Genomic DNA, 25,988 nt, shown 5'->3' on the forward strand with positions numbered 1-25,988 from the left:
ATTCCACATGCCGCGGAGCGGCTGGGCCCGTGAGCCATGGCCTCGGAGCCTGTGCTCCGCAACGGGAGAGGCCAGAACAGTGAGAGGCCCGCGTACCGCAAAAAAAAAAAAAAAAAAAACACACAAAACAGTAAAAAAAAAGAGAGTCCTCTTAAGCAATGTGGTAAGACTTCACTGAAATAAAGAGGATACCCTTGAATCATCATGCAGATTTCAGAAGGCATTATACATTAAACCCTTAATTTAGAAAGCCATTCCAAATATATCAAAAATCAAAGTTGTAGCTGTCGTCCTACAAACAAAGTTTTGTTCACAAGTCTCTTAGTTGTTCTTTCGGGTAACAAAGTGTCTTCTGAACTAAACTATGAGGCAATGAATTCATTGAAGGGGCCACCTCCTCAATTCCCCGATTTTCAACCGTCAGCTGTGAGTATTTTTAAACACATCCTCTATAGAGACAGACTAGCTACATCCTACAGAGAGAACCTGCGGATTCACAAAGGCTGCTTCGCATTCCCGCAGCATCTCCATGGCTGTCACCCAGTCCGCCTAGCGCTTGAAACACCCAAATGCTCCACCACATTTTAAGTGAAAATGGATTACCAGTAAAATCAAAAACTGGGCCCATAAACTAATCAAAGACAAAAGTGTAAACATTAACATTCCATACAGAATTAAAATGTCTTCTAATGTCAAACATCAAGGCTTAGAAGAATTTCATGCCCAGTAAAAACTACCGTTGAACCTGGCAGCAAACTGATTGCATCGTACCTTTGCATCTGCTAAACACTTTAAACAAAGTTGACAAAGGCTGTGCACTGTCAAAAACTCACTCGCTTTCCTTTGACAAATTTGGTGGATGGGACAAGAATGGGCTCCCGCCGTGACGGCGGCGCTGCAGCCGCACTGAGGTCGAAACCTCCAGGGTCCTGCTCCAGCCAGCAGCAACCACGAGGCCTGTGACTCGGTGGGAACTCCTTCCAACCAGAGACGTACAGATGGATGATTACGTACGATTCTGAGGCCCAACAGGAGAGGCCTGACCACAGCCCCTCCCCTAGCTGATCCCAGGCAACTGGCCGGAGCCAGTGGGCGCACTGCTCAAACGGTGGGGAGACCCGGGTGGTATGGATTTCCAGGTGGGAAGCCAAGAGTCTACTTAGAGGTAAGTGAGGCTGCAGATGTCAGACACCCCATAATAGAGGTGGAACGGCCGTCCAGCATGTAGGTACTGAGCTGGAAGACAGGTCTGAGCCAGAGGTTAGACGGCGAGGCCGTGGGCGGGAGAGACCTCAGGCACAGGCTGCACACATGAAGGACAAGCCCTCAACACAGCACGTGGTGGGTAAACTTCATCAATGTGGCATAGGAGGGACAATGTACCAATGACCTAACCTTCAATGTTTAGCCCAGAGCACTGTCTTAAAAAGTATATGTGGGAGGGCTCCCCTGATGGCGCAGTGGTTAAGAACCCGCCTGCCAATGCAGGGGACATGGGTTCGAGCCCGGGTCTGGGACGATCCCACATGCCGCGGAGCAATGAAGCCCGTGGACCACAACTACTGAGCCCACGTGCCACAACTACTGAGCCACGTGCCTAGAGCCCGCGCTCCAAAACAAGAGAAGCCACTGCAGTGAGAAGCCCGCACACGGCAACGAAGAGTAGCTCCCGCTCGCCACAACTAGAGAAAGCCCGCGCACAGCAATGAAGACTCAACGCAACCAAAAATAAATAAATAAAATAAAATAAATTTTTAAAGAAAGTATATGTGGCAGAAAAGTATAGAGTAGAAAGAGTACTAGGTTCAACAATAAACCCAATGCTAACACCAAAATATGCAGAAATCCTCACTCAAGGCCAGAATAATCAGGGTGACACATTTCTGCTATAGGTGCTTTTCGGTTGGTTGGTTTGGGGTTTTCTTTTAGCAAAAGGTTCTAGCATAAAAATGTCACATTTCTAACCAAAATATACTAGAACCTGTAACACCTTGTATCAGTCCTTCTGAAATTTCAAGTATAACACTTTTCAAAAGAATTTGACTTAAACCTTTGAATAAATTAAAAGTTTATAAAATGAGTGTCTGAAGCTCAGAGCTTTGCTTCTAAATAAATTAAAATCAGTGGTCTTTAAGTTAAAATGATGATGCTAGCCACAAAAACTCAAAACTTAAAGTTTTGGAATCAATTTCCTATTCAACAGCAACTACTATAATTTTTGCCATCTTCCACATGAAATGGGGTAAACTGTTCAATTTACCACAGGACGCACATACTAAGTGTAGCAGTTTACTTTTTAAATGTACTAAATTACTATGTTATTTAATAGGCCAGAAGCATCAGGTTATATCACCCTGCTATATGTCATATGCTCTATTGCCTCCAGTTTTATCTTTCCTTTGGGGCTCTTTTCACGACTGAGATGAAGCCATTACACAAAGGACCATGAGCTCCCCGAGTTCCCGGCGCTCAGCCCGAGCCTGGGGCTTGGACCTTCAGCACATGCTTTTGCTAGAAGGGCAATGGTAAGGATGTGATGGGAGGACAGCAGGAGAGAGGATACAGGAATAAAAATCACTCACTGCTGATAAGCTAGTAATCTTCTGCTGCATCTGTCATGGGGATCCTGAAAACAGGTGTGCACCTGCTCTTCTGTTTATACCTGGAAGAGAATGAAATATGATCCATCATTTTGTTTCCCTTTCACTACAACTAAAGATTCTACCTTAAAAAAACTTGAAAATAAAAAAAAAGTTTTCATGCCACTTAATAATCATATTTTACTAACACTAAAGGAATAAGCGCAGCTGTAAGCACGAAAGGCGCGTCACACGCGACACCTCCATCAAACCACAAGGACACCTGGATGCACAGCAAATACAGAGCAGGGATGGGAAGCGAGCACGCTGGTCTCGGGAAGAGGAAAGCGGCGGGGGGAACGGGGCTCGGAGGGGAGGCCTCCAGTTTTCCCTGCAAGGTTTCGTTTCCTCAAAAAGTTTTGAAAACAAAGACAGTAAAGCATTAATATCCGCCAAAGTCAGGTGTGGCCAGGCAGGTGTTCAGTAGCCCACACAAACGTACATCTGTGGATATATATGAAATATTCCGCAATTTCAACTTATTATAAACAGTAATGGTTCTACATACGAAATGAGTTAAATATGTTGCTGAACCGGGTGAGGACCCCCTTTCCTGAGCCGCGGCCACTGGCAAGATCAGCCCAAGCCCAGGGACGGCCCTACAGGGAAGCTCCACGTGTGGAGAAGGGGGATTTCTGGTAACGGGAGGCTATTATCACATTTTGGATGGCATCTGTAAATGTAAACGCTTTAGTTACACATAACTCCTTGTTGCAATGCGGCACCCCGAGCCCAGAGAGGACGGGCCCGAGAGGAGATGACTGCCTTCATGCGGCGCCTTTGCTGGTGTCGATGTGATGCTCGAGCAGCTGAAACTCAAGGCCGAGGACGACAAAATAAACGCGTCTATGTAATAAAACTGCACAGACTGTACAGGCTTAGGAAATGTCTTTGCCCTGCAATGAAAATCAGTAATCATTACTAACAAAATAAATGTCAATAAAAACTCTACTGCTCTAAATATGAAATCCTTTCATCTTAACACCAAACATCTATTTATTCTAACTGTATAGAATGTACTTTGTTAGAACCAGCTTAGTTTTTGGTTTTTCTTCCTGACTTTCTAAAAGACGTTACATGATTAAATTTTACTGTAATGAGTGTTTTGAATTCTGGCCGTTTAAAAACTCTAAAATAACTGGGCAGTAAACATATTCAAGCCAAAATTCTAAACCTGTTTTAAAACATAGTTCTGAGGTGTCTGCTGCCTCATTGCACAGCCCATGTCACAGGGTAGAAGCTGATAGGACTAAGGGCCTAAAACAAATTCCCTCTCTCTTCACTGCTGCCGAGCGCCTCACCCTGCAGAGGCCTGGGAATTAACCAACTTTCCCTTCCTGATTAGTTTCCCCAGGATTCAGTCCCTTTATACAAGACTCATAGAAAATAAATGCTAACAGCTTTCTTGAAAATATGCTTTTTGCCAGCACATAATCTGATGAATCGAAGCCGCGTCTCCTGTCATCACCTCTTTTCCGGTCATCTTCCTGTCCCCCTTTCCCATTCTATTTCCAAATGATCTCCTACAAGTTCACTGAAACACGGCATTTTTTTTCCCCAGAAGGTACTTCCTCCACATAGTATCCCTTGGGCATATTTTCATCTGTACTATAAAATCACGTTGAATTTATATTTAAATTATTCCAGTATTTTAGTATTAATCGCTATCATTTTTAGGCCACACAAACAAAAGGCTTATTTAACTGTGTGTACATATGTGCACGCATGCATGTACTTGTGTGCTGTGCACGCATGCGTGTCACGTATGTGTACACACACACGCACACCACGCACGCACACACAGAAGAAAGTCCTGAACCATCGATCAGTGTCACTGTGCTGCCCAGCTGCCCAGCCTCCTGGTTAGGGTAGGACACGGGGACCCTGGAGAAGCTCGGCCCGACAGCGGACTGCCCGACAGTCTCCCTGGGGTCACCATTACCAGACGCAGTGCCAGCTCTGTCCTGCGGACCGACCACACCTTCAGCGTCCGTCCCAGGAAGCGGACAGTGCTCACTGCTCTGTCGTGACCTGAGTGGGACAGAGCAGGAAGGACCGAGTACCTTCGTCCAAAACACCAGAACCGCACCTCGTCCAGGAAGAAGTAACGCTGGAAGCCAGAGGCATTTCCGAGCCAAGCAACCCAGGGGAACCAACACCCAAGGAGGTGGATTTTACTTCATTTAAAGGCTAAATATGGTTTCTGAAGAAGGTGTTGAACTGTGACGTAACCCATCGGCTTGACCAGCAATTACAGCATCAGAATAATTAAACTTGCAGATAACGGACCGGTTATCACTTACTGCATCCATCCCCTCCTTTTACAGGAAAATAAGCGTCTGCTCAGGAAGGGACAGGCAGTACTGCCCAGGTCATGCCGCTGGCCAGCGCGACGGCCGTCCAGACGAGGGGTCCCGCGCCCCGTCGGCCCCAGCGCTGGGCTGCCCGGCCCGTCAGCTCCGTCCTGATGAAGCGGCCGCAAGCGCTGTGGCTTCTGTCTGGGCCCCGTCCCGCCCCGCCCTAGTGACCAACTCGAAAGGCCTTCACAGCGGCGGCGGGGAGGGGCACCCTTAAAGTCATCCCCAGACGCTGCCACCGCCTGCCACGCTGAGGAGCCCGTGCGGCGAGAGGCTTCTTGGAGGTGGGTTCTTGGAGTCTGGGAAATGAAACTGCCGTCCTGCGAGAAGGGGTGCCAAACGGAAAGGGCAGGGCTGGGCTGCCCACTAGACTCCGGCGGGTGCGCCGGCGGGCGACGGGGAGACACTCGCTCCAGAAAACCAGCGATGCTCCCTGTGCTGCAGCAAAGCTGCGCTTCTGAGCCGCTGCCACGCGCTGGTAAGGGCTCCAGCCCCACGTCCTGGGCGCCGTGATCCTGGGCGATCCAAGGCCTCAGATCTCCCGAGTCTGACACTTCGTGACTGAAATCGCAGGGCTAGGAGACATCCTTGCCGTCGCAAGGAGCCTGTGCTCACGTGGGCTCGGCGTGTGAATTACAGATGGTAATTTAGAGATCTGACAGTGACTTGCAACATCACCACATCACACCTGTCAGAAAACTAACAGGAAGAACTGGAAACACCGGGAAAGATGCACACTGCAGCTCTGTGACATGACCTCGAGAAAGCTGAGCGCTGAAGTGTACCGAGCAGAAAACTATCCGAAATGGCTCTGCTGCCCTCTGGTGTAAGTTTCCGGGAGCTTCGCCGAAGCACCAAGGCCGGAGAAGGGGCGGCACCTCGGCGCTTCCTCGGGACGCCGCGCCCCCGCGCCCCCCGCGCAGAGACGGCGCTGCGGCCCCCGCGTGGGCGCGGAGGGCCCGACACCGTCCCTTCGGACCTCCAGACGCGCCCCTGTCGCGCTGAGCGGCCTTTCCTCGCACGTCAAACGAGGGCGCTCGCACCACCCACCTCCCCAGGCGGCAAGAGGCCGCGGGGCCACGCGTGGTGGATTCAGCGGGGCACCCAGTCATCCACTGCGGAGCGGGACACCCTCCTCTCGTCCTCCCAGCCCTCCCACCACTTACTAGCATTCCTCCCCAGCTCCCGACGGCGCGGCTGCGGTACCCAAGCAGGCAGGGGCGCCGCGGAGCAGACGCCGTAAGGAGCCTGCCCGGCGCCTCAGGACAGACCCGCAACTCCCAGTGACAACAACGGGACCCCAACGGGACCTTCTCCTCCAAGCTCCGCCTGGGCACACGAAGGGCGGAGCCGGAGGCCTGTGCCGACGCGTGGCCTCGGGGTGAGCGCCGGGACCCCAGGGACCCCAGCCAGGACGCGCTTTCCTCTGTGTCCACGTGGCACACACGTCTTCTCTTCTCTCGCCTCCGAAGAAGACCGATGTGCCAGGTGTGGCTTGGGACGCGCTCTAGAAACAGAGTGAGCGACACAAAACCCAGGCCCGCAGTCTTCTCTCCCCCAGGGAGGAGGCTCCCGCCCGGCCGAGGAGCAGGACAGACGGTGGGTGGACAGGGACGGGGCGCGAGGTCCCCACCAACAGGAAGGGCAGCGGGAAGGGGGCCAACTCGGCAGCGCCCAGACAGACGAAGGACTCGAGACCCAGAAGCAAGAGTTCTCAGCTCAGTTGCATCCTTTTATAAGAATTCGTTTTCATACAATTCCATAATACTTAATGAAATTTTAATTACTTTAATCTGGCTTTACACCCCTTGCCCTCAGCCCGACATGAGAGGGGGTGGGCCCCCCAGGGACGCGTTCAGACCCACCCAGCCTGTCCCCGCGTCTGCCCGGTGCCAGGCGCAGGCTAAGAGGAGGCATGGGGCCGGGCTCCCCACGTCTCCGTGCCGGACAGCAGCGTGTGGTGGGAAACGACGTTCGAAAGCCTAAAGCATAAACACAGACCCTGTTAGCAAATTAAATATCATTGTGATCCGTGGTTTTCACACGGGACACACCACCTGCTTGTGCTCTCAGAGGTCAGGTCCTCCAGGAGGGAATTTTAACTTAGCACCTAATACTGACCACAATCAAACTATCCAGAACACACTTCTCCTATTTCCCTTAGACGATGACGGAAACAAAAACCCACTTTCCTGCCTTCCGGGTAAACGCTGAGAGACCGATCCTATTGTCAAAGCTGCACCGTGTGCCCATTAACCAACTACCCGCATGGGTAAGATGCTGTGCTGATAACAGGAAAGGGGGCTAATGATGACTCTTTTCCCCAAAATGGAAATAGAGCCCATTTTAAAATGCAAGCTGGACTATCGACTGCATTTTCTTAACTCAGCAGAAGCCCTTTTGCCAACAATCAAATCCACAGAGAGACGTCCACAACCAACGCAATCACCGTGGACACCCATCATGGGGGTTGCCCGGTGTACGCGCACGAGGGGCCCTAAGAGCGCACTCCCGACACAGGCACTGAGCCCGGCGGAGCCACGGGCCGTCCTGGAATTACATGGGCTAGAGGCTGGGTGGGTGAGGAAAAGAGACGCTGCAAGAAGCACGGCCCCCAGGCCCTGGTCTGCCCTTGGGAAGGGCCGCTCCTTCCCTCTGTCCGGAGCCGGCTGCAGACTCTGGGAAGAGCCGAGGCCGGGAACCCGGAGAGAGGCCAGGGCGTGCTCTCACCCACTGCCGGGTGTGGCCTCCCCACCGGCTGGGGCCAGTGACCCCTGGTTCCTCCTCTATAGTTCGCAAAAACGCACGGACTAGTGAAAGCTATTTTGCTTTTTCGGCTGTTGTTACAATACCTGCCGAGTGTAAGTTTTGAAGCAAGCAGCACAGGAGTCTCACGAAGAGGGGCGAGACCTCAAGGTTTAGGACCAGGAACCTGCAGGTCCCAGTTACAAGGCCAAAGCGGCAGTGATTTTAACATCATTGCCCTCATCTCAAACCTGCTTGCTTAAAAAAGTTCTTTGCCTTGTTCCGTTCATAAAAATGTTTATTTACAAACGCTACTAACTTCCAAACCATGTTTCTGTCCTGTCTGTAAGACGACTTCACTCCCCCAAAACCTCGGGGCCCCTGCCACAAATATGCCCACAGTTCCGGTCTCACAAGTTACACTCACACTTCTTGGTCTAGCGGAGCTCAGTGGAATCTGGTTTGTTAAATCTCATCATTTCATTCCCCAGTTCAAGCCATGGTTCTAGTCTGTCCTCGTCTTGAAGGGAACGAGAGTTGCACTTAGCAACTAATAACAGGACCATAATGAGGCCGAAACCATGCCCCATAGGGTTAAAAGGCCTGTCCAGAAACCATGCCCACAGGGTTAACAGCAATGGGTGACCAACAGAAACCCTCGAGCTCATCCTACAGAACAGCAGGTGAGGTAAGAGCTGGTCAGGACCCTCACGGGTAACGCGTCCCGACCAAGCTCGCCTTATCTTTGACTCCCTAGCCAGCGCTATAGGTAACGCCTCTGACGTACGGGTTCCTTGGTTACTGGGGCTTCAGTCCCCAACCTCGGGGAGCGAATCTGAGATGTGCTCTCCCGTCTCGTCATGAATAACCCCACGGCATCTCAGCGTCTGGCAAACGGACCTAGTTTGGTAACAAGGCCCACTCATAAATCCACATGAACTAAAATTCTACATTTTACCTGAAAAAACAGCAGGTGTCCCTGATCATCACTGAAGATCGTCATTGAAGACCAGGGACAAGTGGCTGACTAAGCCACAGGCCAGCTGCCGTCCATCTCCTGCTTAAAAACGTGAGAGGAGCTCCTTATAAATCATAACTCAGAGGAGCCACACTTGCAGCAGATAAAATGTAGAATCTCCAGTTAACCTGGTGCTCGTTTCCTCAGGTAGTGAGGAAGCCTGAAACAGGTAACAACACTTTCCCCATCCCCGGCCACTGAGGGCCCGCCGGGTGCCTCACGTCGTGGCCCGACTTCTACAGCGAGGAGCCTGAGGGCGGGGAGCCGAGGGTCACGCCCAGGACGCAGGTCTGAGCCCAGGCCGCCCACTCAACAGCTCTTGAGAGGCGTATGCTCGGCTAAGCCATTCCACGTGAACAGTTCCCTAAAACAAGGGAGAAATCAGTTATAGATCCAACATTCAAACTTGAGGGCCCACTTTTTAATCAAACACTCTGTAAGCAAGCACGTTGAGTATCACAAAAATATTCAGTTTACTGATAACACTACATATCTAATTTCCTAAAATTATTCAAAACACTTCTTTGGCTAGAATTATATGAAAAACAGAAGGAAGTCAGCACAGTTATAAATAACCGTGAGCTTTAGGGACCTGCTCTGCACAGATGGCAAGCACTCATGGAGGTTAGGGTGAGGGGGTGCTGGTGCACGACAGACCCTGGGTTGGGAGCAAAGGCATGTTCTCACCTGTAAGCAAATCTAGGGAGCAGAAATGACGTTTACTTCTGAAAAGAAGAGCTCAGAGTGAAGCTGCCTGGATGAAAACTGCCTCCCGACTTCTTCCAAACCTCACCGAGAAAATTGCTGAGGTCCCAGAAAGGAATTAAAGGCATTCTGATGCACCTGACATCACGGCGCTGCCACGAGGCCAAGGGTGCCCGGCCCTGCGTGCCCTACTCCACCTGGGGGAGGAAGGGCTCAACCCACTGAGGAAGCAGAAGACCAGGCCTCCAGGGGCAGCTGGTGGCTGTCCTGCAGCTTCCCTTTGTCTATGAATAAGCCTCCATGTGCAGCCCTCCTGCCAGGCTCCCTTGGAGCTTATGAAGGAGACGGCCCCACACACGGAGTGCAGACCTGGACCCAGTGCTCGTGTTGCAGGAACTGCAGGGCACACACAGACGCTCTGGGCTAATTCTAATAACGTTCCAGGGGAAGTGAGTTTTGATTTTAATCTCGACTCAAACAATGTCATATAACTTCAAGTAACCAAGACTTTTAAAATCTGTTTAAAATGGAACAGTGGGCAGGTAAGAGACTCTTACAAACGCAGAGAAGCGTGGCTCCGGCTGGACTGTACACCTGAATACTGAACACAGAGCACGGCAGCTCGGTCGTGGGCCACGGCAAACTGCCTGATGAGCCTGCTGGACAGAGGACTCTCCAAAGGGCACTCCTCACTTCAAGGAGGATAAGAGAAAATAATTGAGATAGTCCAAAGTGGCGTTAGAAATAAAAAATAAACCAGAAACAAGGTGAATGTTTCCCTATTTACATGTATAACTTTACTCCATAACATTTATATATATGTTTACATAAATTTATATATATATATGTACATAAACTCTTATTCAAAACCATGAAATACCACCTATATGCTGCCTACAAGAGACTTACTTCAGAGCTAAAGACATACACAGACTGAAAATGAGAGAATGGAAAAAGCTATTTCATGCAAAGGAAACTACAAGAACACAGGAGTAGCAGTAATCGTATCAGATAAAACAGACTTTAAAACAAAGGCTATAAAAAAAAACAAAGAATGGCATTATATAATGATAAAGGGAGCAATACAAGAGGATATTATACTCATTAACATATATGAACCCAATACAGGAGCTCCTAAATATATAAAGCAAATAGTAACAGATACAGAGGGAGAAATTGACAACAATACAATAATGGTAAGGACTTTAACACCCCACTGACATCAGTGGACAAATCATTCAGACAGAAAATCAATAAGGCAACATTAGTCTTAAATGATACAACAGAGCAGTTGGACTTAATAGATATCTACAACATTCCATCCAAAAACAGCAGAATACACATTCTTTTCAAGTGCACATGGAACCTTCTCCAAGATAAATCACGTGCTGGGCTACAAAACAAGTCTCAACAAGAGACTGAGGACAGAAATTCTATCAGGCATTTCTTCCAACCACAATATCATAAAACTGGAAATCAATTACAGGAAGAAAAATGAGAAAAGCACCAACATGTGGAGACTAAACAACATGCCACTAAAAAACAAATGGGTCAATAAAGAAATCAAAGAGGAAATCAGAAAATACCTCAAGACAAATGAAAATGGAAACACAACTTTCCAAAATCTATGCGATGCAGCAAAATAAGGTCTAAGAGGGAAGTTTAAAGTGACACAGACCTTCCTCAAGAAACAAGAAAATCTCAAGTAAACAACCTAAACTTCCATCTAAAGGAATTAGAAACAGAAGAATAAACAAAGCCCAAAGTCAGCAAAAGAAAGGAGATAATAAAGATCAGAGAGGAAATAAATAAAATCGAGACCAAAAAACAATAGAAAGGATCAATGAAACGAGATTTTTTTTTAAAAGATAGAACAAAATTGACAAACCTTTAGCCAGACTCATCAAGAAGAAAGGAGAGAGGACCCAAATAAACAAAAACAAGAAATGAAAGAGGAGAAATTAAAACCAATGCCACAGAGATAGAAAAAAACATTAGAGAATCCTATAAACAGTTATGTACCAACAAACTGGACAACCTAGAAGAAATGGACAAATTTCTGGAAACATACAATCTTCAAAACCTGATTCAGGAAGAAATACACAATCTGAATAGATGGATCACTAGCAGTGAAATTGAACTTGTAATTTACAAACTCCCAGCAAACAAAAGTCCAGGACTGAACAGGTTCACCGGGGAATTCCACCAGACATATAAATAGCTAATACCTATCCTTCTCAAACTATTCCAAAAACTTGAAGAGATGAAACATTCCCAGATTCATCCACAATGCCACCATTACCCTGATCCCCAAGCCAGACAAAGATACTACAAAAAAATCACAGGCCGGTATCACTGATGAATACAGATGCAAAAATCCTCAACAAAATACATGCAAGTTGAGGGCTTCCCTGGTGGCGCAGTGGTTGGGAGTCCGCCTGCCGATGCAGGGGACGCGGGTTCGTGCCCCTGTCTGGGAGGATCCCATGTGCCGTGGAGTGGCTGGGCCCGTGGGCCATGGTCGTTGGGCCTGTGCATCCGGAGGCTGTGCTCCGCAGTGGGAGGGGCCACAACAGTGGGAGGCCTGTGTACTGCAAAAAAATATATATATATATATGTGTATATATATATATGCAAGTTGAATTTAACAATGTATAAAAAGGATCATACACCATGATCAAGTGGGTTTATTCCAGGGATGCAAAGATGGTTCACTATTCACAAATCAATCAATGTGATGCACCACATTAACAAAAGGAAGGCTAAAAATCACATGATCATCTCAATAGATGCAGGAAAAGCATTTAACAAAATTCAACATCCATTCATGATAAACTCTCATCAAAGTTGGTATAGAGGGAGCATATCTCAACATAACAAAGCCACTTACGGTAAACCCACAGCTAATATCATACTCAAAGGTGAAAAGCCTGGCTAATACACGACACCGAAGAATCCCTGCTGGTGCGGATATGCTGGCACCGAAGCTGGGTAAGGAAACGGCAGTGTGCTTTAGAAATGTACATGCAGGGACTTCCCTGGTGGTGAGTGGTTAAGAATCCGCCTGCCAATGCAGGGGACACAGGTTCGAGCCCCAGTCCAGGAAGATCCCACATGCAGCAGAGCAACTAAGCCCGTGCACCACAACTACTGAGCCTGCGCGTCTAGAGCCCGTGCTCCCAAACAAGAGAAGCCACCGCAATGAGAAGCCCATGCACTGCAACGAAGAGTAGCTCCCGCCTGCCACTACTAGAGAAAGCCTGTGCGCAGCATCAAAGACCCAACACAGCCAAACATAAATAAATAATTTTAAAAATTAAAAGAAATGCACATGCAGGACGCAGAAGTAGCATCATGTCTGAGATTCGCTTTAAAATGTGAAACTCTTTGGGCTTCTCTGGTGACGCAGTGGTTGAGAGTCAGCCTGCTGATGCAGGGGACACGGGTTCGTGCCCCGGTCTGGGAAGACCCCACATGCCACGGAGCGGCTGGGCCTGTGAGCCATGGCCGCTGAGCCTGCGCGTCCGGAGCCTGTGCTCCGCAACGGGAGAGGCCACAACAGTGAGAGGCCCACGTACCGCAAAAAAAAATAATAATAAAAATAAAATAAAATAAATAAATAAATAAAATGTGAAACTCTTCAGCAAAGGGAAACAAGAACACACTTTTCTCACCATAAGTCTGCTCTGTGCTGGCCACTAGGGAACCACCAGCAGTGTCTTTCCCGTTTTGAATCCCTGTGAATTACACCCAACTCAGGAGAGGAAACGCCAGCACATCCCCACCACAAACACCGCGTGAAAACACGCGAGAGGCACAGAAAGGACGGAGTGAAGGAAGAAGAAAACGCTGAATTTGCACTTCGACGAACGTGAATTCACAAAACGACAGAGCGAAGCTAAACAAAGGTAACTCAGACAAGGAACCCCTCTGCATTTTGTATTTCAGACTACATTACACTAACCAGATTGCTTGTGAGTAGCCGGCTTAGTACTTTTTTCCTTAACAAGTCCGAAATACAGCGGAGGAGTCGATAAGACACAGGAGCTAAAATAAAAACACAAAACTGGTCTATGAGAGCAAACTTATATGACGGAGTTATTTCAAGGAGACGTGCAACTTAAAGGCAGTTTTGGACGATTAATTCATGCAGATACAGATGTGCAGCATTTGGAAGTGAGGAAAACCGTCAAGCTTATTCTTATCCTGCTAAAAAATGAATTCCTATTTTTAATAAAAGTCCTGTTGTAAAGTCTACCTTCTATCCTGAAATAAAATAATGTTTCACATGAAAATAAACCACAAGCCATTTAGTTTTAAACAAGATAGGAGCCATGGTGTGAGCAAGAATTTCTTTATTGCTGGTATAGCTGGGAGTTTACTAAACTTTACTTCTATTTCTTAAGATAAAAAGGAATCTAAATTCTCCCGAGTGATAAACCCACACGTACACAACCTTCCTGAAAGACTGTACCGGGGCGGCACTGACAGATCCCTTCCCACACCAGGGCGCTGCTGAGACCTCACCGGGGTGGTGGGGTCGACCTCCACCAGGGCCATCTGATTTTCGAACATGGATGTGAGCAAGCAGAAGGCCTGCATGGACCGGTCGTGAGAGAATTAATGATGAACTCGAACTGTGGACACAGCTTTAGCTGTGCTGATAGTCACACGGCTTGCAGAGCCCCGTGTGATCCCCTGAACTCTCACACCCACAGTCTCAGTAAGCAGCCACTACAGCGCCGTTGGGAGAAAAGAAGGATAAAGCACAGTACAGACAGGCGCACTGTGCAAACTCTACGCACAGTGAATGGCCTACGACTCACCTCACGACCACTGGTTTTGCTCATCACAGCACACGAGCCAGCAACATGAATGCGGAGGCTCCTGAAATCTTAATTTCCAGCAAGGAGGAACAAACAAGCAATATGGCAGGGGTGCTCCCTGCGGTCTCCCTGAGTGCCTGCTGCACACAGGCTGGGGCCGCGGGCTCGACATCAGGACACCAGGACATTAGGAGGGAGCAGACAGGCCCTGCCACTGGGGCCCGCAGCTCAAGGCCCGGCCCACGGAGAGCTGACCCGGCCCAAGCCCGCGGACTAAACACACAACACGGCTGTGAAAGTGCTGGGAAGCGCAGCGTCCCTGTGAGAACACAGAGCCGGGTCTAGGGGGGACATCCAGTTGGGTCTTAAAGGACAGACCAGCGGGATGGGGGGCAGGCGTGGGCACTGAGGCCAGTGGAGGCTTGGAGAGTTCAGGGACTGTCACATGAGCGGACAGATGACAAGGGAGGGGTGACGTCCCACGAGGAGGTGAGGTGTGGCCTGGGCCCCACCCCAGGCCGGCAGGGATCCCTCAGGGCGCAGGGCGCAGGCAGTCGGCTCAGAAGTGGCCTCGGCTGTAGGGCCCACGGGGGACCGGGGGGGCGGGCAGGAGTCGGTCATCCCCGCAGCTCAGCAGACACCAGGAGGAGCGAGGAGACGTCGCTCAGCCTGACAGGTGTGAGGGTGACCAGGCGCCACACCAAGACTGCGGCAAGAACACGGGCAGAGCCGACTTCAGGGTCCCTGACGCGGCCTGGCCGAGCCCCAGGACAAAGAGGGAGGGCGCCGGGTTGCCAGCGGGACTGGGGACGCCAGGAGAGGCCAGGGCGGCGTGGCGGTAACCCGCCAGCCTGGTGAGAGCAGCTGGCGCTGGGGACCAGCGCATCTTGTCCTCCTCACCTCTGACCTCCACACGTGGCAGGCAAAGCAAACTTTTAAAGTTACACAAAGTTCACACCAAAGCTCCTTTGAACGTAGGTCTTACCCTTGCAACGTAAAATGGCCTCCAGTTCAAAGTCTGCCAACTTAAATATGAATAAACCCGCTGAGCTTCCAGTCTGCAAGCAGCTGGCATTCTCAGAAGAAAGACTAATTTTAAAAGAAAAAGAGAAAAAAGTGTCCTGATCTTCCCAGCTCCAGGGCACAGAGAATTGCGCTGGACCCACGTGAGAGGAACAGGTGATGCACAACCTTGGCGACCTGAGGGTCCCTCTGCCTGTGTCCCAGGGGCCAGTCCGATCACTTATAACCTCTCAGCACATCCCAGGGTCTGGGTTTCCTAGACACCCACTGTCCAGGGAAGACAGGGAGCTCAAAGGGCCACAAGCTGGGCCCAACTCAACTCTGGACGGAGGTTTTTCTCCCCCCTGACGTCACAGGAGGTCAGCACATCGGCCCCCGCGAGACCCCACACAGGTGGGCTTCCCCGCAGGTGGGCTCCATGCCTGCGTGACGGCTGCACAGAAGACCCTGCCGGGCGGTGCTGACAGGCTGGAGACTGACCGACAGCAGCGTGCACGTCAAGGCACACACAGATCTGCCATTTCTTCTTTGTTTTTCCGTTTACAAACTAGACGCAGGCTGTAATCTGATTGATCAGCCGCCTCTGGTTTCATCAGACCTGGACTCAGAACGGCCTCCACAGACACCTCTGTCCCACATGCGCCTTGGCATGAAGCCAAACAGCAGCCTCAGCCACTGCCCAGGCTGTTCTCGGGTCCTCAGCCTCCAACACCAGCCCCAGGGAGACCAAGCGAGTCTGAGCAGAAGTGGGATCACTGCTCCCTGAGGGACGGTGGGGACCCAAGGCCTCAGACCCACTAGTCAGCTCAAGTTCGGGCCAGGCGGAACAAGTTCGGGCCAGGCGCTGTTCCGGACCAGGCAGGGGCACCTGTGCAGAGACACGACTGTCTGCTGCGCAAGCACAGAAGGGCTGCAGCCGCACCAGCAGCCTCCTCAGGTCTCCCACACCAGCAGGGCCAGAGGCTGCTCTTTAGTCATCTCCAGAGCTCTCCAAACTCTGTGTGGAGCCAAGGGGAATGAGGTCACGACATCACCCTTTGCCCTACTGCAGAAGTCAAGATCTGCCTAGATTTGGGTGAAGAAAATTAATCTCGCTTTTTTAATAAAATAGACTTTAAAATAACTGGCCGAGATTATCAACCTTAAGACATAAAATATGCAGTCCTAAGAACACTTACACTTACGGTTATGTCAGACAAAGATAATTCGGTTTATTTTAATCATTCTAGAAAAACAATGAACCTAATTTAGGAAGGAGGCTTTCTCCATACGGCCGTGGCGGAGTCCATGGTACTTACAAACCACAGTCACAGGGCGCCAGGCTCAGGACAGGAAGTGTCACTTCAATCTCTTCTCCTGTGTCCGGTGCCTTTGTGGAGGGAGGCTGACTGTCTTCTAGGGACAGAATTACTGACAATCTGAGAGGTGACGTTAAAATGATTAGTCAAGGTCAAGGCTAACAGCTGACCCAGTGGGATGTTGTAGGAAATACATGTTGCTGGAAAGCTCAGATCACGAAACAAGAAAAATCCTTAGGCTTATACATTATAAAGCACAAGGTTAGAAATAAACATTAGACCCTATATCATGAGGCCTGTGGGAGAGAGATGGAGTCTCAAGGATAGATCCACAGAAAGGGGGTGAGGAGGAAATGGTCTACTTAGAGATAACTGTGAATTCCTAAAGTGGGCTTATTACTTCATAATAAATGAGTATTTACACAAGAAATAATGAAAGCCAAGGCAAACACATTAGGAAAAAGTAGATCTAACGGATAAAGGCAATTTCTGACCTGCTTTAAAAAGAAACCGCTTACAGCCATTTACCTATATATATACACACATATACCACAAACTGAAAGAACACCAACCACGATAAGTCTGAAGGCGAGCAGAGCAGAGACACACCTGCTGTAACAAGAAAATGAAGGACGCAGGTGCCTAGGAAAGAGACTCCATCGCGGGATTAAACAGTAAAAGCAGTAGCTTCCCCAGCTCCTCCGGGGGCAGAGCGGCAGACACTCGGCACCTGGCGACGGGGACAGGCGTGGGGAGGGAGGGGTGACGAGCGGGCTCAGTGGAAGAGCCGCGGACCCCTGGGCAGCCCCCGCTGTGACACTGCCAATGGGCTGGAGAGCCGCAGCCCGCTGTCCACTAAGACAGGCCTCCACCCGCCCCACCCCGCCGCTCCCACAGGACCTGCCTCGTCCGGGACCCTGGCTTCTCCTCCCTCTCCCTCCACCCCCTGCTAGGGAGGGGGTCGCTGTGGGCCTGAGCCCCATGGGCGGGTCTGCAGGGCATCACCTGGCCAGGTGCATGGCTTGGACTCCACCCCACTGGTGCGGAAACTCTCTCTTTCCTCAGGTCAACGTGTGTCACACAGTGATAATGGTGTCCTTCCACCAAACCGAAGGTCCGAAGCTGGAAAAGCAAAACCCGTCTAGACACGCAAGACCACGTGTAGACACAGGACTCTCACCAGGTGGTCGGATGCAAAGCAGGAAGCCAAGGAGAAGAGTGAGCAGGGAGCTGACAGGGTGAGAGGCGGTGCCCTGGCTGCTCTCCTCTGGCCTCCAATCCTTCCCTCCCTCATGCCCCCACCCGGGGGCGTCCTCCTAACGGCACATCGGGGGGCAGTGCCGACTTGAGGTGCAGACACAACCCAGCGGTCACTCGTCTTCTGCAAAACACTGGACCAAGCACGGTGTGCTCCCGTCCCCAGCACCGCACGCCTGGTCTCTCCAAACACAGCACGGTGGACACAGCCCACACGGAGCTCCTAAAACCCTTGGAATCTCCTGATGAGAGTGACCACGGTGTCACTTGTTATGTTAATGAGGTGACTTCTGGAAAGCCCTCAGGTCACCTAAGGATGGAGACTGGTTGCCAGGGGAACCACCGCTGACCTCGGGGGAGGGGTGCAGGGGCTGGAGACGGACTTCTATCACCCACCGCCAAGGATCGAATCAATCCTGCCTAAGCAATGAGCCTCCATGAAAACCCCAGAAGTGCAGGTTCAGGGAGATCCAGGTGGGTGACAACATCCTCCCTGGGGTGCGATGCCCCCCACGTCCATGGGAACAGAAGCTCCTGTGCTGAGGACGCCCCCAAACCTTGCCCTGGTAGCTCTTCCTCTGGCTGCTCGCCTGTATTAATCAAGCAGAGGAAGGGGCCGTGGGAACCTCTGATTTGCAGCCGAGTCAGGCGAAGTTGTGGGTGACCTGGGGACCCGCTACCTGCGACTGGCATCTGAAGTGAGGGGCAGTCTCGTGGGACTGAGCCCTTAACCACCTCCAGGTAGACAGTGTCAGAACTGGGTTAACTGTGGGACCCCCGCTGGTGTCATGCTGACCGGCTTCCTGGGGGACCCCCTCCCCCCGTCTGGGGACAGAAGCATCAGAAGAGTGCGATGTGAAAGCCAAGGAGACGCACAGGAGGAAGACCTGGGTTACCTCCTCACGTGAGGTCTTTCCCAAGTTATATCAACAGCCACTGTTTTTAAAAGAGAACAGTATCCATGCTTTGTGAAGTAAACCTCAATTGCTCACCTAAAATCTGGTAAATGGAATATTTATAAATGGAATATTTCCTGCCATATCAATAAACAAAGGATGTCACAGTCACCAAAGATTGCAGCCCTGCCTGCAACTTGAGCGAGGAAGCTCAGGGCTGAAAAGAAAGCTGCCGTCTAGCAGCCATCAGGCTGCAGCCACTCCCCGCGGCGAGCCCTGAGGCAACTCAGCCCGAAAATACTGGCCCCAGGTAGCTGAGGTGCACGTCAAAGGAATGACTTCACTGAGGCCAGACGCTTGCGTCTTCCCATACATAGAAAAGCGCTGAATTCCTTGAGATGCCTGGATTTCTTTATTTAACGATAATCCTTTGAGGTTCCGACTAGCTGCCCTTTGCTGCCAAACTCCTACATACCCTGGCCCTCAGCCTCCCAGCCCCTCGCCTGGTCGGAGCAGTTCTCAGAGTTACCTGAAATGCCACGTCCCGGGCCGCAGTCCTCATTTTGCCCCAAATAAAACTTAACTCACAGCTCTCACGTTGTGCATAATTTTTTAAGTCAACAAAACTAAGTTTTTAAAAATATCAAATATCTTCAAATTTCTCAAAATATATAAATCTGACACTAGTGGTTGTACGAGATTTTACAGAGGACCGAGCCTCTCTGCAGGCGAGGCCCCGCGGGTATGAAAACCCCACCAGGCGCTGGAGGTACGGCCTCAGCAAAGGATACAAAGCAACAGTGAAACAGAGACCTTCGTGCACGTGTTCACTTAGTCATAACAACGTCTGAAGACTGGAGTTAGCCTGTGGTTCTCACCTGGCCATCCACACAGCCGGTGACCGGCTGCAGCCTTCGCTGGTCCACAAGGAGGCTCAGGGGGGGAGAGGCTATTGGAGGGGGCACGTGCGTTCTTAGCTTTAAAGGTGCCTGACAGAGTTTAAACTGGGAGCCAGCACTTTTACTGATGGTATTTCTTTTAGTCACATGTGAACTATTCCAAAGTAAGTTCTTCACCAGGAAGTAGAAACTGTAAGTGAACACAAATTTCGGAAAGTGCATGAGTGTGCGAAGACAGCGGTCGGAACGGCCCGGGGGAAGCCTGGGGGGTCATCCCAGCCCCTCCATGAGTCACTAACTCCCAGAGTGAGAATAGCACCAAACAACATTAAACACGCAGCAACAACGATTCTTAAGTAAGAAACAATAAGACTACGGAATTAGTGGTGAAAACAGCAATTAAATGAATGTCTCTTTTTTAAATCGTTGCCTAGGATGTCATTTCATTTAAAACTTACCGTGAATCCAGAGTGTCAAGGATTCAGGAGAGTTAGGATGCATGAATGTTGAAAACACTGCACGTCCTGAATAAACTTTATAGATGACATCAAAATCAAGCTTATAATTGTTTTCTTAACAGTCAAATAAAGTCCCCATAGTTAATTTCAGGAAAATAATTCCAACATAATTCCAAGAAGTATGCTCTATCCCTGAGACTGATAAATGGATTCAAACCCCCTTGACTGTCACAGCTCCGGCTTACAGGTTAACATGTATGTATTAGGTTACACATAGCCCACGGACAGAAAACAGGTAAAAGTTTTAAGTTACCTGTTAACACTGATGAGCTGTATGTTAATGATCCCATGCGATGGTCCCAAACCTTTGGACAGACACACGTTTCTTTAGAAGAGGTCAAAATTTTACCATTATTGCTATAGTTTGAACTAATACTTCTACCAAATTACAAATTAATTTATGTGAATGGTTATCTAAAGGACAAAATAATAAGCATATAAATAATAAAACTACAGAAATACAATTAAAGATATCAGCATCATACACACAGGAAATAAACATTTCCAGAAATAACAACCTATAGTTTTGGAAGACCCAGACAAGAGAAGGTTGGAGACGTTTCCAGCACTTCATCAACACTGCCGAGAAGAGGGGACAAGGTCACTGTCACCTGTATCCTGACGACAAAGGACCAGTTACTAAGCGACAGGCGCACCCTCCTGTTTTCCAAACATCCGCTCTAATTCTCACACCCCTTGAGGAGACGGAGGCCATCATTTCCATTTTCCAGATAAGAGAGGTCAGGCGAGCTCGGTTAATCTGTCAGCAGCAGTTGGTAAGTGGCGAGCTGGGGTTCTGGCCCCAGCAGTCTGCTCCAGAGCTCTTGCAAGTGCGAAATTTCAAGGTGACAACAGAAGCATTTTTACAATCTCTCTCCTCTCTCGCTCTCTCTGCAGATGCCTGTTAATCACCCCCAACTTTCCTTCAGCCACAACGTAGGACATCCTCACTTTGTCAGTTAGAAAATACTCACAGTGCACTGACTCGGAGGTGGATGGGAACTGAGCTTGCGTTTTGCGTTATTTCCTTCTTAAGCCTAATTTAGCTCTGAATGAATCTTCTGATATTGGAAAGTGGCCCTGCTGCTGGGCCCCTAGGATATACTGTGGAGGTAAATTAAGGTGCTAGCTCTCCAGGGCCCTGGATTCCGGGAGAAGGAGGGTCCCGTCACTGACTCAGCCCACCTGGAATGCCAGGCCACCAGAACGTGCCACGAGCCCCGGCCCCCAGAGCCGCCCAGCAAGCAGCCAAGACATCGGGCTGAGTCCAGGACAGTCACCCCTCGGACGTTACGCGTGTGGCAGTGACCACGAACCAAAAGCACAACACAAATCGTTCACACACCACCACAGTCTAACGCCCGTCCCGTACCTCGAAGCTTCTGTCCTCGGACACCGCGATGATGACACGTGCCTGCCGAGTGCAAAACGCGGCCGCGGTCACTGGGCCCTGGGGACCCTGCAGCTCGGCTAGGGTAGACCGGCCCTGGGGGAATTGGTGAGGGAAGACCAGGCACAGAGTGCTCTGGTAATTATTATTTTTATTAAGAAGTTCTATGAACCTCACAGAAAATAGTTTCTATTAGAATTAATTCTACTTTACATAATCCCCTGGTTCGAATTTGGAACTTCCTGTGCATAACGCTGGAAGCTAAAGTTCAGGGGCTGAGCCGAGAGGGAAGCGCCGCGGTCCTGGCCCCGGGAGCAGCGACTGAAGAAATGAGACTGACCAAGGCTGACACCCCCGTCACGCCCTGAAGCAGCATCTGGGGCGCCCCACCTCCCCACGGCCCACACCCCGCACACACTGCCCCGCCGCACCCGCCGCCAGGCTGGCCCTGCAGAGGCGTCCGCACTCCATGCCAGGCTTATCACTTTCTCTTTCGGGAGCATCTGTCTTCCTTCAAACACTGTACGCGCTAAGTGTCCTCCTGCTCATCCTGGTTTACCTTCCCCTGACATGAATATGGTGTTTGTTAGGTATGGGGGGTGACCATCAAAAGGTGTCTGCACAAAACGTTTTAAACATTTACAGCTCAAATGCCAACGTGTCGCTGAACAAGCTCACAGCCCTGCCCTGATCCTAGGTCACCTCCACCATCTGACCTTTTGTTATGTGCGACCCTCAACTTCACAATCTGGCCCAAAATTGTTTGAAGACAGAAACATCCACTCTGCACCGCAAACTGCCTGGCACACCTGAGGCGCCATGGCTTAACCATCATCAGTGAAGGTTTGGTGCGCTAACGTCCCTCCTACGCTAGGTTTTGACAGTGGAAATGGCAAGAAAATGCCTTGCAGGCAACTAGCTTTGCTGACTGCATTCACCTGGCAAACGGAAGACAAGACACAACACCAGGCCCTGGAAGATCTGTCTCCAAGCTGCGTCTCGGGCAGAAGGTGAGTTCTGAGGAAGAAGCCGCCTGCTCTCCAGGCCTGGCGTCCGGCCAGCGCGTAGAGCAACCAAAGCACAGAAGCCGCAAGAGGTGGCACGCCTACTTAAACGCAGCCCAACTGAGAATTAAGGCAGAAGAGGCCAATTCTGGATGAACAGCAAATTTTGCTAGAAGAGATAAAAGCACTTTCCAGGCCTTGAAGAGACCGCTCGAGTAGGAGCCGATCAGAGAAACACAGTTTACCACACGTGTGCTCAGTGAGCCCTGGTGTCCAGACTTCCTGGAAAGGTTTCCTAATTTACATAGAACAGCAGTATCTGGGTCCAGTGCTTTCCAATCGCAAGATAAAGAAATGTTTTCATTCGTTGCCCCTCACATCTTTACAAAAACAGGCCCAGTTACAAACCCTGCTGAGAAGAGGCAGGTGAGGCCCAGCACCGGGAGCGTGGGCGTCGTGCCGGGGAACTTCACGCGGTGTCGGGTCTTAGCTCAACGTCCAGTGTGAATACTTTGTTTCCAGCACACACCGCAGTAACATGATCGGTGGGACTAGGCCTTAAACACAGCACGTTTCCCAGGAGGGTGCCGAGAACGGTCCCTCGTGGAAGTCGCCCTGGAGGGAGTTGGGTCATTAGTGTAATGTCCGAGATGACCTCATGGGAGATGCTGAGAGCGTAACCCTCTATTCCAGGATTACGTGCAGAATGACGTGAGCTTTGGTTTGATTTTGGCTCTTTGAGAGCATTAAAAACATTGAAAAGTTCTTCTGGAAACACGTGGAACACGGGCACTGTCTGTGGGGAAGACACTGCATCACGAGGATGACGGCATGTCTTGCAGAAGGCCACGCGCACAGACTCCAGGTGAGTTGTGCATCCCGTCCTCCCTCTTCCCTGCATCCGCCGCGGCTCCACGCCTGGCCAGTGACCTGCTTTGGCCCGTGGCAAGCAGACAGAAGGGACACTGTGCCCATCTGAGCAGAAAGGTCCTCAAGGAGACAAGACCATTCGGTCAAAAAACAAGAGAAATAAGAAATGATGGAAAACACCCACAAGTCATTTAGACCTTGAAACCAAACCAGAACTGATCCAGGTGTCAAAACTACTAGATAAGGACATTTAAACAGTCATTATAACTTCATTTCATATGTTCAAAAGGTTAAACAGAGGCTTAGAATATATTTTTAAAAGACCCAATTCTAACTTCAAGAGATGTTATTTTTAAATAAAGTGATTCCAGTTTATTTCCTAAGTCAAAACTTAATATGCTTTGTTTTGTTAGCATTTTTCTCCCGTAGCCGGTAACTGAATCCACAAAGGGCAAACTCACCCAAACAGCATCAGAGGAACAGAGCTTGACGGCAAATTTCTGTGACTTAACAAAAAACACGTATAACTTTTTAAATACCTGGTGAGGAGGTTCCTTGGTGTCCCATACACAAAGTTCGTTTCTATCTAAGGGGAAAGCACAGGACTGCCCACTGCAGGCGAACTGAACGTGGGATGCGGACTTCTTGGAATCCACCAGGTATTTTTCCACGACTATATCACCTGCGCGGCCATCATTTATGGAGAAAATCTCTTGTGGTTCTTCCATCTTCAACCTGAAACACAAAGTACATATAAGCGGACTATGGGTATGGTATTTCATGCAGAGGACAGTCTGTTGTTTACTCGTAATTACTGGTATGATCACACACACGTCACACCTGGTGACTCGTCTTCCCTCCCCACCCCCAAGAAAAAGAAAATCACTGACATCCCGGAAGTTCCCTGTCATGACTGCTCACTGCTCCCACAGGCTTTCAAGTTAAGCAGACCTCGGTTCCAGCGCCACGGCTCCCACTGAGCAGACCTTGCTTCCACGCGGAGCGCCTGCTCCCCCAATGGGAACGGAGGGAACGCCAGCCACCCTCACAGAGGCCTCGCGAGGACCAGACGATGCTCCAGCACCGGCACCAAGAAGTGCTTTCAGAGAGCCACGACCAAAATCGAAGACTGTCAGCAACGATTAAGATGCAAAGTTATGGGCTTCCCTGGTGGCGCAGTGGTTGAGAGTCCGCCTGCCGATGCAGGGGACACGGGTTCGGGCCCCGGTCGGGGAAGATCCCACGTGCCGCGGAGCTGCTGGGCCCGTGGGCCATGGCCGCTGAGCCTGCGCGTCCGGAGCCTGTGCTCCGCAACGGGAGAGGCCACAACAGTGAGAGGCCCGCGTACCGCAAAAGAAAAAAAAAAAAACAAGATGCAAAGTTATGTTCTACACTGATGAACAAAGTCAGTGGCGAACTACAAAACAAACCCATACCCGTCGTGCATCTGGGACTCGTTCAACTAGTTCACAACATTCTAGGTCGCCAAGGTCGGTTATCTCGGCTTATACAACCACTGGTTCACTGGCTGCGTCTTATAAAGCATCAATCAGTGACACACAGACAGAAATGAAAACAGTCTCAGACCTGTCCCACTTCACAGTCAGTAACTCCGTAACGGCTACCAGGTTATACACATGCGGCAGTAGCCCTGGGTCACCCCAGATTCAGCACCGCCTCACGGGCACCAGACACACCTGAAGCCTCAGCTACAAAGTCGTGAGCAAAGCGCCTCGCCATCCGGCCACCAAGCTGGTTGTTTAGATTCAGAGAACCCAGCCACGTGGTCACCATGCTGGCTGTGTGGACTCGGCCTGGACAGGCCTCATGGGGGAAGTGGTAGTAACACAGAAGAAGACTCTGGACAGTTACCAGCAGAGATGGGGTGGGGCTAAGAAGTGGGGGAGCTGATGCTCCCGAGGGGAGATCCTGGGATGGTCGCTGCTCAACAGACCGCAGAGCAGGGCTCATCCTTATGCTCAGGGGACCCTGGGGAGCTAAGAACTGAGACAATCAGGGCTGCCCGTCCGGAAACACACACGTCAATCTGGCCGCAGCGCCGGGGGTCAGAGTTGAGAGGGGCTGGGTGGGGACGACGGGGCTAAAGCCAAGTCCAGGCCTGGGGTCTGGCCCAGAGAGCCTGGTCAGTAGCTCTGCAAGGACAACGGAAGGTCAGCCAACACCTCAGTTTCCACCCTCTCCTTCCCTTGCAGACCTTTCCTGTCCCCACATTTCTCTTAACCGCACAACCGTTTTCCTAGTTTCCAAGTTTCCAGGCACAAAGCTTGAGTGAATATTAATTCCTTCCTTTTTTTGCCCTCATATCCAATCCATGCCCAGCCCTTTCTTTCTTCGTGGGGAATTTCAGATTTGTCCCTCAAACACCCAGCGAGTGAAGGGTCATGCCAATCCTAAAGGTATAATCTGCTGCAGACACCTGGTGGATTACCTGCTAAAATTGCAGTGATTCTCTCTTTCGGGGGCCAGAATCCCATTAGCACAGAAGCAAAGAACGCGGAAGCCGAGGGCAAGGGGGATGCTGC

At 50.3% G+C, this 25,988-nt stretch overlaps 1 protein-coding gene across 1 annotated transcript in view; it reads right to left on the reverse strand.

The window, feature by feature from the left end:
• Positions 1-714: 714 nt before the first annotated feature.
• WDR27 (WD repeat domain 27) overlaps positions 715-25,988 on the reverse strand; it is a 36,690-nt gene continuing 11,416 nt past the window's right edge. The window contains 18 exon segments of the mRNA XM_079939623.1: positions 715-977; positions 3,418-3,459; positions 3,462-3,526; positions 3,528-3,535; positions 4,582-4,749; positions 6,307-6,503; positions 13,429-13,511; positions 13,939-14,060; positions 14,291-14,359; positions 14,363-14,441; positions 14,992-15,141; positions 15,236-15,379; positions 16,612-16,708; positions 19,630-19,925; positions 21,384-21,442; positions 21,554-21,667; positions 23,072-23,565; positions 23,903-24,180. Of these exon segments, the coding sequence (XP_079795749.1) occupies positions 718-977; positions 3,418-3,459; positions 3,462-3,526; positions 3,528-3,535; positions 4,582-4,749; positions 6,307-6,503; positions 13,429-13,511; positions 13,939-14,060; positions 14,291-14,359; positions 14,363-14,441; positions 14,992-15,141; positions 15,236-15,379; positions 16,612-16,708; positions 19,630-19,925; positions 21,384-21,442; positions 21,554-21,667; positions 23,072-23,565; positions 23,903-24,180 (2,725 nt within the window). The 3' untranslated portion in view covers positions 715-717.

Source organism: Stenella coeruleoalba, assembly GCF_951394435.1.
Source record: "Stenella coeruleoalba genome assembly, chromosome: 12".
In the NCBI taxonomy this organism is placed as follows: Eukaryota; Metazoa; Chordata; class Mammalia; order Artiodactyla; family Delphinidae; genus Stenella; species Stenella coeruleoalba.